Here is a 13,731-nt window from a genome sequence, read left to right as displayed (position 1 = left end):
AATATATGTGTAAAAATTGTGAATTTATATTTATTACACATATTAAATTCTCTGTCGGTTGATAATGTGAGACAATTTTGATAATGTTGTGTAGTGAGCTAAATTTATGGAGCAATTATTTTCGGGATGTTTGCTTTGAATATTTGTGTGCTAATTCGAAAAAGGTTGGAGGAGTAGGCAAAGTTGTAGAAATCAATGAAGCCAAAATCTGTAAACGGAAATATAATTACGGCAGAATTATAAATGGAAAATGGATATTTGGTGGAATACGAGACACAAAAGAAGTTTTCACGGTTCTAGTACCAACACGTGATAAGGAAACTTTGCTCTGCATTATAAAGGACTACGTGCACTCAGATACTATAATTATTAGTGACTGTTGGAAATCTTATGATTGTTTAGAAACAGCAGGCTTCCAACACTTAACTGTAAATCATACATACAATTTTATAGATCCGGATACTGGGGCACATACGCAGACAATCGAATGGAGGGAAGTAAGAAGCAATGTTTGTTATGGAAATTCCAAACGCCATTTACACGGACATATGGCCGAATTTTTATTTAAAAGGAAGTATTGTGATTATAAAACACGATTTCACAATTATGGCGAATTATAAGTGAGATACACATTGATTCGGCAAATCGCGTGTGTGATGATTCTGCAGAAGTATCGCAATCTGATTCAGATTAAGAATTTCTAATTTATTTTCATGTTTATATCTTTAAATATAATGTTTCACTGTGATATAAGTATTTTTTTTCGATTTTCATTGCGTTATGTGTTACTTGTATCACTATGTAAATTTTTACTAATTTTCTATTTTCCGACACCCAAAATACATCATTAAATGAGTATATTAATTTTGAATGAATTTTTTTGTGATGTGGGGGTGAGGCACCTCAACTAAATAATTACCAAAGGTTTTTTTAGATTAAGTTTTGCGTTATTCTATAAAGTAAAATAAATAAATTTTCATTTCTGAATTTTGTAATATTTGTTAAAGCATTTTTCTATGTTATAGATTTGATTTATTCTCTATTGGACTGATAATAAATTATTTTTTTTTAGGATGAACCATCTCAAGAAATGAATTTCATATCAAGAAAGCAGTTATGGGATATTTTGAAAAGTATGCAAGTTGATAAACACTTAATAATTTTTTCATCACGTTCAATATCTGAGTGTGAAATATTATGTTCTCGCTTTGCTATCATTAATCATGGAAGATTTAAATTCATTGGTACTGTTAATAATCTTAAAAATAAGTGAGTACAAAAAGAGTATCTGATTTTATTGTCATTACACATTTTGAAAGTTAAAATTTTTATTCAGAACAGGATATTAAGTTGAATGTATACGAGGTTTGATAAGAAAATACGCAGAATATTTAAATTTCCCAGGCTGTGTAAAAGTCATGTTTCATAATTGTTTTTGTTGTGTTGATACATTTGTCCATAATGTATGTTTATATTGATAACCATATAAGATGTTTAGTTTATTGTTGGCTGTCAGAAAGGTTAACCTAATATTCTCGATATTCAGTAATTCACGTCAGGTAAAGTGGCATAAACCAGTCGACATTAAGTAATTCACGTAACAGTCCAATGTCGTGCAACGCTCAACACACAATGTTTAGACGTCAGTAAATCTTGAACCGACCATCGCTCGATATTTAGATAGTTCTCGGTTGACATCGTATTCTATTTAATCTGAATCTGAATCTGTTACCAGTAAACAAACTCGCATGCGATAAAATTTCTAGTAGGCTGTGTTCCAACATCCTATCTGAATGGTAAATAAACAAGTTAAGCCACAAAAGATGATTGTAAGTTCTCGTTGTAATCGTATTTGTGATTTTGAAATGGAAAATATGAATGAGTTTTCTAGTGACGATTCAGAAAGTCTGTTTAGTGACGGTAGTGACAGCGATCCAACAATTAATGAATGAAAATACTCATAATTCGCCTTCAGGATCAGAGAGTGATAGTGAATTTGGGGTTAGTGATGTACCGGTTTGTGCTAATATTGAAAATATTTCCATGAGTAAAACAGATAATTTTGATATTATATCGATATCCCTTCGGGAAATGGGCCATTCGGTGATACTTGTTATAATGCATTATAGGAAGAATTCAATGTAATTGATAGTGATTTGCCCAAATTTCCATTTACAGTTCCACGATGTGGTCCAGTGTATAACAAACAATAATGTGAAAACTGAATTGCAGTAGTTTATTATTTTTTTGAGATTCATTATTGTCTGAAATTATTGTCGAAACTTATTGATATGCAGAAGAAAAAGTAAAAGTCATGCTGCTTAGGTAATATTCTATATTAAATATCCATTCTATATATGGTTTTGAGAAATATCACTGTGTTAAAAAATATGGCTAAATATATTTTTTTGTATGTTGCATACATTTTTTATAAACAATAAATCGTCGTTTTATTTGTAAAACTAGTTTGCATTATTTTATGATTTTTTTCAATTTTATTATACTATTTTTTAAATGTCACTTGCTAACAAGTAAAATAAAATAATTTTTTAAATATAAATAAATTTATTTACTTAAAATGAAACTTCCGAGTGTCATAATGTAATAAAATAAATGTTGGGAATTGCACAGAAATTAAATTTCAGGCAAGACAGAAATATCAGATCTCTTGCTATAAAAATTGGACCTGGCTGGGAAATCAGTGAAAGAAAAATTGACTTCAGGTTAGTTGGTAATTTACTATAAAAGGACTACAAAGGGTTAAACTTGTTTTGGCATGGTAAAGACAGAATAACTGAAGATAAATCTAACAAAAACTGGTCTTCAGTGTCTTGTTGAGTCCCAAAAAAAAAAACTATCTTTTTCATCATAAAAGTTTCTTCCATAAGGTGGTAAAAAACCTTTATAATAAATTAAAACTGTATGTAATTAAACCTGTGTACATACATATTATAGTATATGGGTTGCTTAGAACTCACTTGATATTGTTTACCACTACATTTTACTTTGAGAGATAAAATCTTTCATGTTTGATATTCAGTACACAGGAATCAGAAAAATTGTAGATGTAAATTAAGAGAAAAGAGTATAGAAATTAATGTGAAAGGGATTTTATGAACTATGATAGAGAAATAAAAAAAGCTATTTATTTGAGAAAAAACAGGTAGAAAAATATAAAGCAGACTTGCAGTATAGTGCAGTATAATAAATTACAAAACCATTAATAAATCCACACTGAATTTTAAAATAATAAAAATATTGACATTTAGCAATTTAGAAAAATATAATTTATTTTTATTAGAAGTTAAATTCTTGTAAACTGGAAATTATTAATAAAATATTCTACTATATGAATAGGGACTGATAATGTGTACCTTAAATCTCTGTGAAGCAGATATCATTGTCTGTTAAAACTTTCAGATGCTAATCTGTAACTTAGCAGTTCCAGTCTTGTTTGTAAAATGTTTACAGGATGATTTTATTTTGATTCATGTAAGTACTTTTTTGAGTAAGCTTTGCAACTAGTGAAGATTATTTGTTTACGTAAAGAAAAATTTATATCCTCTTATTATTTTAATTTTGTGTATTTGTATACATTTGCAGTTGTAATAAATCCTGTATTTATTATTATATTTATAATGTAATTTGACTACTGTGTTTACTATAATGGATTGTAACTGTGTGTTTATTGTATGACCAAATTAATATTGCATCTGGACTTGACTGGCACAGCGCTATGATCACAACTATTCTAAAACAGGACCAACTTAACATATGAGAAAAATGTGAACCAGCAGCTTGCATTTGAAGTAATCTTCTTATTATTTTACATTAGTAAATAATAAAAGAAAGTAACAGTGCTTAATAATATACAATATATGTACAGCTGCAATAGACACCTGCTACCTGTCTGTACTTGTAATTGTATGACAAACACTATTTCTGCATGTAGTGTTAACGTGGTCACACTGTCATTTATTGATATTTACTGATATTTTATTTCATTAAAATATTAATGTAAAAGTACGCTAAGGTTGGTAAATAAATATATGTTTAGGACAAACAGCGTGATTCAAAATTAAAGAATGCTTTATAAGAGGGACATTCACATCAATCCAGGACTTTTGTTAGACTAGAATGTAAATGGAGGTTCCTGCTCATTCTGTTGGTTGTACACATAAGGTTCAAGTGCATGGAGCACTGGAATGATGCAATATTAAACACAATAGTTGTTCTTGAAGAGTGTGGTGTCTGATGTAGTAAATGGATATGTGGAACCGCACATTAAAATGAAATTTCTCATGAATGAAGATGTAAAACCCAGTGAGATTTATTCATGACTCCTTGCACAGCCAGCCGAATGATGTGATTCATAGTTGCAGTAAAACATTTGAGTGGTGCAAACATTTTAAAGAAGGCCGTACTTTAATGAGTTGATGATCATGGTAGAGGTGGTTCAGAGCAACAAAGATTATGGCCTTAACTTTTTGGGATAAAAATGGCATCATTCACATCGATTTTCTACCCGACCGAGTCAGAATTAACAATGAGTACTACTGTGAAGTTCTTCAAGATGTGAACAATGCCTGGTGCAAAAAAACGACCTGGTGCGATCAATAAAGGCGTTCTGTTTCTGTAGGAAAATGCATTACCGTTTGCAGACCACCACACGACATGCATGCTACAAGATCTTGGCTGGGAGTTACTGCCAATCTTGGTGTGTTACTGGCAGTAACACACCTTTGTGGCAGGTTCAAAAGTAACCTTTCGAACCCTTGAAATAGTTCCTAGGAGGAACTATTTCAAGAACAACAATGAGGTGAAGCAGTCAGTCCTATCTTGGTTTTGATGTAATGAAAATCTTTCTGCACTGTTGGTATCCAGGCACTAGTAAAACTGTGGGATAAATGTAGGAGGGGATTACATTGAGAAATAAAAGCATTTTTAAATGTGTTTTACATTTATTAAAAATTAATAGTCCTGGATTGACTTGAACACCCCTATATATAATATATATATATATATGTAAAATTTAATTGTTGACTCTCATAGTCATCATTGTAATATTTATTTTTGTTTTTCAGATTTGGTGAAGGATACAATATGAATCTTCAAATTTCTTCATTAAATGTCAATAAAATTACAAAAATGAAAAATTATCTTCGTAAATATGTATCAAATTGTCTGTTACTAGATGAATTATCCAATTGCCTTCATTATCATATTCCTAATCCAGAACTATATATTGCACTTACTACTGTGGAAAAAGCAATTGAAAGAGAAATGATTAGTGATTATTTTATTACAAAAACCAAGATACGAGATGTTAGTAAATATAATTAATTTATTTCTTAATATTAGTTAATAATAATGGATTATTACGTATACGTGTTACTTATATATACAGAGTGGTGCAGAGAAATGTGAAATTTTGAAATTGATGTTGGCAGTCCTGTAGGTGTACCATAAATGGGAGAAAGATATTGAACTGTAGAGCAGTAACGGATATTTAGTTGTGATGGAACAGTGGAATGTTGTGGGGTTGCTGAAAGGTGTTTTACTGACATGGCGAAAATGTGACAGTTGCACAGAGTGTTTCAGCAACACTACGAGTTCCCACCCCGCAGTAAAGTTCCTTCTTCACGTGCAATCAAAGCTTGGGTATGTAACTTTGAAAAGACTGGTTTGACTTTGAAAAAACCTAGTGGGCATGTATGTCTATATGTATGCCAGAAAATATTGATGCCGTGAAAGCTGTAATGGTAAGGAGTCCTCATAGTTCGGTTACAGAAAATTACCTCATTATTACAACTCAGACGTTGGGAGCATGTGAAGAATACTCTATAACCTAAACTTTCATTCAAACTGTTTAATAACTGAAACCTAACAGTTGTGTATTGCGTCTGCAGTTTTGTGAAAAACTGCTGTCTAAAATCAGTGAGAATGCTAACCTTATTGAAAATCTTTGGATGTCAAATGAAGCCCATTTTCACGCAAGTGGATACATGAATAAGCAGAACTTCCATTATTGGGCACAAGCAAAACTTCCATTATTGGGCACAAGCAAACCCTGTTCAGCTTCACCAGTATCCGTTACACAGTGCTAAACTTTCTGTATGGTGTGCAGTTTCGTGTTGTGGGGTGATAGGTCCTTACTTCTTTGAAGATAAAGAGGGTTCTGCTGTCAATGTGACATCTCAACTTTATGTCGACGTGCTAGAGACATTTTCTGCCCCTAGGTTCCATTCTCTTCCAAATCTTTACCTTCACAAGCCTAGTTTCAATAAGACAGAGCCACTTCACACACTGACTGACAGTCTATGGCAGTAGTGAGATGTATACACTTGATGGTCTCACAGTGCATCACCAGGAAGTGATGGTTAATGAGACTGTTCCTTTGCCGATTACTGAGCCTCCTAAGGCCCAGCGGAAATATTATGAAGATGTTTTCAAGAACAAATGAGAGGACAGTTTGTCCCAAAAACAACCAGGGTCCTGTTCATTAATTTGAAAGAGGAACATACCAGCACTAGTAAAGAGATGAGGGATGAATTTCATGTCATTCTTTGATCAAAGAGATCGAACCTGAAAATTCAAAACGTAAGAGAAACTAAGAAGGGGGCTGGTTGTGGAAGCTGATAACAAGGAGACAGTCAGAATTATATCAGATTCTGTCTACTGCCGTGGAGTGAAAGGAAAAATCTAATTCTACTAAAGTACTTTCTTTAAAATTATGTATCTTAGCAGCACATAAACAAACACCAATCCTAAGGCAGGTTGACATGTTTTAAAAGAATCAGTATATAGTTTTAAAATGTGTCTTTTGTATTCCATTTACATTATCATTATTGACTCCTTACACATTTTACAAAACTAAATCTACAAATTAATTTTTTTTATTAATTTTGATAAATGTAAAGATTTCTGCTAAGTAAACCTCATTATTTTCTTTTTTTTTAGTGTGCATTTTTGGTTTGTCTGTTATATATTTTACAGTGTATGTATATGTGTGTAAACCAAATATACTCTTATAAAATAAATAAAAACTTAAGAATGTTAATTATTTAGACTTCTCATTCAGTGCAATCTGAGATGTTGCATCTGATTGGACACCTGATAATTATTCCTGTGCCATATGCAAGGGGCAGATGAAATGTACTGCACAATGGAACATAATGTGAGAACTTCTCGCATTGCTCAAAAATTTGTATATATATGAAAACATTTTCTCCAAAACTTGTTGACTGTACATTCTCATTTTCTGTTAGTCACCATTGTTACGGAGTCAAGTATGCCTGCTGTGTTAACACATCTAAAGCAGAATCAGCAACTTAAAGCTGAAAAATTAAAATTAAAAGTGAATGTTTCATCATCTAAAAAACATTTACGGTGATGAAACATCGATTGTAGTACTACGAGTAGGTGAGCAAATAACATTTTCTGCATCAGAAGCTTTTAAAAAGTGAATATTGGGGATGAATCTCACAGTGTATGCAAGGTTAGAAGTATAACACACCTTAGGAAACCACCTAGAAGCAAGGTTGATTTTTAAATTCTATGTGATACATAGAGACGTTAAAACAGATTAGGAGATGTATGTGCCATATTTGATATTTCATCCAGCCATCAAGGCGACACACTGCATATAACCACACTTTTTACTCACCAGATTTGGTACTATGCAATTTTCACTTCTTTCCACAAGTAAAGAGTGATATTAAGGGTATTCATTTCACTATGGATCATGAACTAAAGAAAGCAGTTATGTCATGGATCAAGGAAGATCGCCAAGCATTCTTCATTGGTGGAATAAGAAAACTAGTTTACCTTGCAGAGAAATGTGTAGCTGAAATTGGTGAGTAGATGGAAAAATAAATCTGTTTTTGTAGCAAATAAAATCTACTTTTGTGCCAGATATGTTTCATCTGACTATTAATTTTCATTTGCATATTTATTAGTGGACTGTGCATTATATTTTAGGCCACCACTTGTACATATATATTAAATTATATATAAAATAATAAATATATATATAATATCAAGGATCTATTTCACTTGTGAAGCTTAAGAATATGTAATCAAAGTTATCACAGCAGTTTAAAACTTTTCCAGGGACTCATCCCAATCCTTTAAGGATGTAAGTGCTGAAGATCTGTCTATCAAGTATTAAAATAGAGAAGTAAAAAAAAGAGTAGTAAAACAAATGGACATTGTACAACGGAATGCTTGAGCGATAACTAATAGAATAGAGATATTAAATTATTGATTATAATCAGTAATTCTTTATTTCCATTAAACCTTAAAACAAGATATTTATTATGATTCTCATCATAATGGCTAGTAGCTGAGAAAGAGTGAGTACTTAATTTTTTAAGTTGTAACAAAGTAGGAATTCTTTCTCGCATTGTTACTACTCGCCATTTCCGTTCCTTTTGATATATATGCATTTTGTTTTTGTTTTTTTTTTATATATGTAATTTGTATGTCCCATCACATTATGAATAAGATACCCATAATGAAAAAATCCATTATAAAAAAGATATCCATAACTTCTCCAAAGCTCCATCTTCATGCTTAATAATGTGATTTTTACCTTGCATCTTAGAAGTTCACATTTTTATTCTATAAAAAACATATTGTAAAGAAAGTTAGACAGGACTAGGAATCTCCTATCAATGAAAGTTTATTCAGTCTATTGCAGAACATTTTGATATCTAAATGCCTACACTCAAGTAGGGTCAGAAATTTCCAAACCATTTTCTTTTGAAAACTCTATACTTTAAATCCTATTTCTAAAATGACTTTTATGTATCAATAAATTTAATTTCAAGATTTAAAAGACCATGTGTTCACTGTACATAGATGATTTTGCAATCTATGTATCATTATGCACAGTGGCAGCTACGAAATAAGTTTATTTTTTGTTGGCCCAAAAAATACTAGTTGTAGTCTTTTAAAATAAATATAAATTAAGAATACAGTTTATACAGAGTAATTTATCAGGATATCTATATACTTCAGCAGCTCATTCTACATGTAAAAGTAAAGAAAATAATACATATAAGCATAGGACTAAAAACGCTTCGTTAACAAGTTACGGCTGACAAAAATTTTTTTCAGATTTCATCTCCTTCAGTGAAATGAACGCATACAGAAATTCTTGGGACGATTACAATGCAATTTGTCAGATCGAATTTCATATGAAAGTATCAGATTAGATTACATTTTTACATCCCAAGAATTTCTGTTTGGCCTCATTTCACTGGAGGAGAAGAAATCTGGGAAAACTTTTTCATCAGCTGTAACTTATTAATGAACCGTTTTGGGACCTATGTTTGTTTATATGTACTTTTTTCATTATTTTTAAATGTAGAATGAGTTGCAAAAGTATCTGCATATCTCCTGCTAAATCACTCTGCATATTAATCAGTATAAAAAATTAATTCTCAGACCATCATTTTGAAGGCACTTACAGAAAGGAATTTTTATGGTTAAAAAAATGTTTGAGTAGGCAATGAAAGTATGTTATGAAATAAGAGTAATTAGTTTTAGAAAATTAAAAAGAATAATTTTTTGCTGTCTTATTTTGTTATGTGGTAGACATTTCATTTGCCTTTTTTGTACTTATGTTAGTTTTTGTAAGTATAAAATAAAAATAATAAATTAATAATTACAATTGTTTGTGTAATGAAACTTTGAATTGAAACATTGAATTTTTTTTATAGGTATTTACAAAGATTATTATTGATCAGCAAACAGCAGTACAAATTGATGATGAAATTGAAGATAAAAAAAAACATATTTTTCCAACACTTCTTAGTTGTTGTTCATTCCTTCTTTGTTTAAGTAAGTTAATATTTTTAGTTTAATTTATCTGTTATAATTGTAATGTTTGTGATAATTAGGCTTTAAAAGTGATTTTTAAATTATCCATCTTGATTCTCAGGGATGGTCATTAGCAAAAGTTCTTGTTTTTAGCTCCTGTGATAAGATGTAAAAACTTACTACAATCGATGATATTCAATTGTGTTAAGGTTCACTACAGTCTATGCTAAGCTTGGCAAAAGGTTCTTGGAACGTGAATATGGGTGTATATTGTGTTACGGTTTAATTTAACTAACTTCAGTTGCTGTCTTGTGACAAATGACAGCTGTTGGGTGAAATTGCTTTGCACAGTAGGGCAGTAGATTTTTTCCTTGTTAGTTTGGCCAGATATAAAGTATTTTTTTAATTTTAATGTTCACCTGTTTTTTCACCAAAAAATATGAAAATATCAGAAGTAAGACAGAAGTTAATAGGATTTTAGGTTCATAAACAATATTGTAGTCCATAGAGTGTTTTTGATTGAAATTCCTAGCATTGAGAACATATTTCTCAGTAAAATGAAAACTGCATTTGGAAGCAATCTACAGTAATTTGGTTAGTAAACTGGCAAATTATTTTGTCAGCTCTAGTAAAGTTGCTGACTGCTTTGCAAAGAGTAAGTAATTGCATAGTAATGAATGAGGATCTTATTTTACTGGCCGCTATGAACACTACTGTGATAAGGGAGCTGCAACCAAGCAGTTAGCATCAAAGATTGAAGAAGTAACCTAAATTAAAATAAACTCCATAAGCCAAATGTTTGTGCTCTGAACGTGATTGAGGACTCACTAGTGCAAGCTAATAGTTTGTGTGAATATGTTTTGAAATGGTTGTATGAATTCAGGAATGGAGTTCATTATTATAATTTAAAGAAAAATTTTCCAACTCTGAAAATTAATGGGTATTAACTTTCTTTTTCAAATTTACTGTACTTTCTAGTACTTTTGACAAAATTAATTCTGCAAGATAGTGAAAGTCGATTTCTGCAAATATCATACAAAATTTCTTCTTTGTAAGTTTTATTTCTTTAATTTCAAAGGAGTTATTCTGGTGAACAAAAAAACTTAATCTTGTAGTTGGTCCAAAAAAATGTAATGCCTTTCCAACTCTGCTCATATTTAGACGAATGTACAATAGAATCAAGAACATTATAAGTTTCTTGATTATTTAACATAGCTCAGTGTTGACAATTACTCTGTGAATGATGTTTATCAACTAAACTGGATCCAAGATCGCTTTCAATACTTATGTCTAGATTACAAAAATAACTTACTGTTATTTCAGCACATTTCATGATGAATTTTAAGTTCATTTCCTTATCATTACTTGAGTTTAGGAGCTTGGTAAATTAATTATATCAATAAAAATACAAGTATCTTTAATTTGTGTACAGAAAATTATTTACCCCATACATAATATTGTTGATGTATATTTACTCCATACATCACGTATGGAGTATTTGTTATTTTCAAATTGTTTAATTGGTGAATGAAAAGTTTGCTGATTGAAAAAAAGCATATGACAACTTGTGGTATATTATAGTGGAGTTATAAGGGAAGAAATCTCTGGGCAGGTTCAGAAAGTTAACCCACCGGGTCAGTCTAGTGGTGAATGCGTCTTCCCAAAATCAGCTGGTTTGGAAGTCATGCGTTCCAGTGTTTAAGTCCTAGTAAAGTCAGTTATTTTTATATGGATTTGAATACTAGATCGTGGATACTGGCGGTGTTCTTTGGTGGTTGGGTTTCAATTAATCACACATCTCAGGAATGGTCAAACCAAGACTGTACAACACTACACTTTATTTACACTCATACATATCATCTTCTGAAGTAATATCTGAATTGTAATTACCGGAGACCAAACAGAAAAAACAAAAGTTCAGAAAATTACAATGAAGAAAAATTTGAAAAACTGGTCTGTAATTGTAAATATTATTTTTTTTATTAAGCCGAGATTTATTTCTCTCTTGTTTTATTGCAGTATACTGATAAGTAAAAAAGCTTATGTAAGAATTATACAGTAAAATTTGCTGAAATCCTTGTTTTTAACTAATTACTGTTTGAATTAATACTTTACAAACCAGAACTATAATGTACATTGACTTCTTATTTTGTAAGTGATTCAAAGAACTTGCTAGATATGTGATAAAAATCGTTTTTTACAGTCTTTGTATTGGTTGTAGTCTTCTATCAAATTTTTATCCTCATTACGCTCATCACCATGTACATTAGGCATTCAGTATATTCTACTATATATACATGCTCAAAAATACTTAGGAAGATGTAATTTTTTAAAGTTTTTGTAAATCTAAATTGTAAATGTATTGAATATATTTTAGATCCAGATTAATAAAGTACATTTAAATGTATCTAGCAATAGCTTTTAGAGGTTGTAATGGTATTTTCATGCTTGTTGATTAAATGAAATTAAAAAAATAACAACAAAATAATAATTAACAGATTTTAATGCCCAATTAGTAAATATTTTGAGGTGTATTTGAGCTAATTTAATACTATTTAAAGATCTGTATTTGAAAATTGTATCCAGTTAAATCATAATTAAAATTAATCTGAAAACCATCCTCCTATTATTCCTTTTAGATCACTAAGGTTGGTAGGTGTTGGGAAAGAAATTAGTGAGGTATGGTCCAAAAAATCACCCTGAAGATTAAGAATATCACTCAGAACCTGGGAATATAAGGTACCAACCAGGTAGGGCAAGAATTCATTTGTACTCTGCATGTGATGTGTCACTGCTTTTCAGAAGCAGAACGTTGTAAAAAATAATTTTTCAAAATCTTAACATTGTAATTCTAGGAAAGAATAGTGCCTGGAAGATTTTATAAGTTTTTGAAAAGAATATTCTTTTAAAATTTTTATTAAAAAAAGAATGATTTGAAACATCAAAATATTTCACTTATTATCAATTAAAGGGATTTTGATGCTTGAGGTATAAGCGATCCCAAAAATGTTCATTTTGACAAATTTTCTGTATGTCATTGAAGAAAGAATGTGTTTTGAAAAAAACAGTACAAATATCTCAACATTTAAATTAAGAAGGCTATTAAGAAGATTAAGGGGTTATTATGACATATTTAATAAACAATATTGACTAATTTACTTGACCTTGAAGATAGAGATTCATTTAAACAAAGGGTTTGAACGTAATATTTAAATTGGTATTTAAAGAGGGATTAACCTTATTTTTCACATGAATTAATGTAGAAAGGGTGTTTTATTAGAAAATAACATTTTCTAAAAGTTGTATCTTATTCTTTAAGATTTGACATAGAAATTTGAAAAGAGAAGTATCTACTTTATAAATATAAATATATTAAAAAATTATTGCATTTTTTCAGAATTTTTTTCAGCTGGTAATATTTTATACGATGAAGATGATGATTTAGAAAACAGTGACAGCGATGATGATACAGATCTACAATCTACCAGTTCTGATGAAAGCGATGTCATCAAAAACTTTTTTTCAAAGCTTTGTTCCCCCCATTGATTTTAATTTTCTTCTAAATAAAATGTAACTTCAGTAAATTAATTTTTGTAAATTGAATAAATGTAATATGGTTATTAAATTTTTTATGCAAGATGAAATTTTGAATTAATTTTTATAAGCTTTTCAAACTATAGCTTAGGTAATATTTGTAAACTAGGTCATCTTTTATTAATTTGACAGGTGTGTATGTATATATATATATATATATATATATATTACAATAAATTTAAAAAAACACCTTTAACTTTAAGTATTTTTTTTCAAGTTTCTAACATTTAATAATAAAAAAATGAGAATTTAATAATAAAAATAAAAATTAAGAAAGTGACAAGTGAAGTGGTGTTGCGGTAAATATATAAA

General features: G+C 30.1%; 1 protein-coding gene across 2 annotated transcripts in view; it reads left to right on the top strand.

The window, feature by feature from the left end:
* Positions 1–13,457, top strand: part of LOC142320385 (ATP-binding cassette sub-family A member 17-like) — a 67,108-nt gene extending 53,651 nt beyond the window's left edge. For both annotated transcript variants that reach the window (XM_075358090.1, XM_075358091.1), the window contains 4 exons: positions 1,073–1,269; positions 5,085–5,325; positions 9,726–9,846; positions 13,223–13,457. In XM_075358090.1, coding sequence (XP_075214205.1) covers positions 1,073–1,269; positions 5,085–5,325; positions 9,726–9,846; positions 13,223–13,371 — 708 coding nt within the window. In that variant the 3' untranslated portion in view covers positions 13,372–13,457. The remainder of the gene's footprint in view (positions 1–1,072; positions 1,270–5,084; positions 5,326–9,725; positions 9,847–13,222) is intronic.
* Positions 13,458–13,731: the final 274 nt, after the last annotated feature.

This window comes from Lycorma delicatula, chromosome 2 (genome assembly GCF_047948215.1).
Source record: "Lycorma delicatula isolate Av1 chromosome 2, ASM4794821v1, whole genome shotgun sequence".
NCBI lineage: Eukaryota > Metazoa > Arthropoda > Insecta > Hemiptera > Fulgoridae > Lycorma > Lycorma delicatula.
Note: the sequence above shows the minus strand (reverse complement) of the source record. Positions and strands in the feature narration are given on the sequence as shown.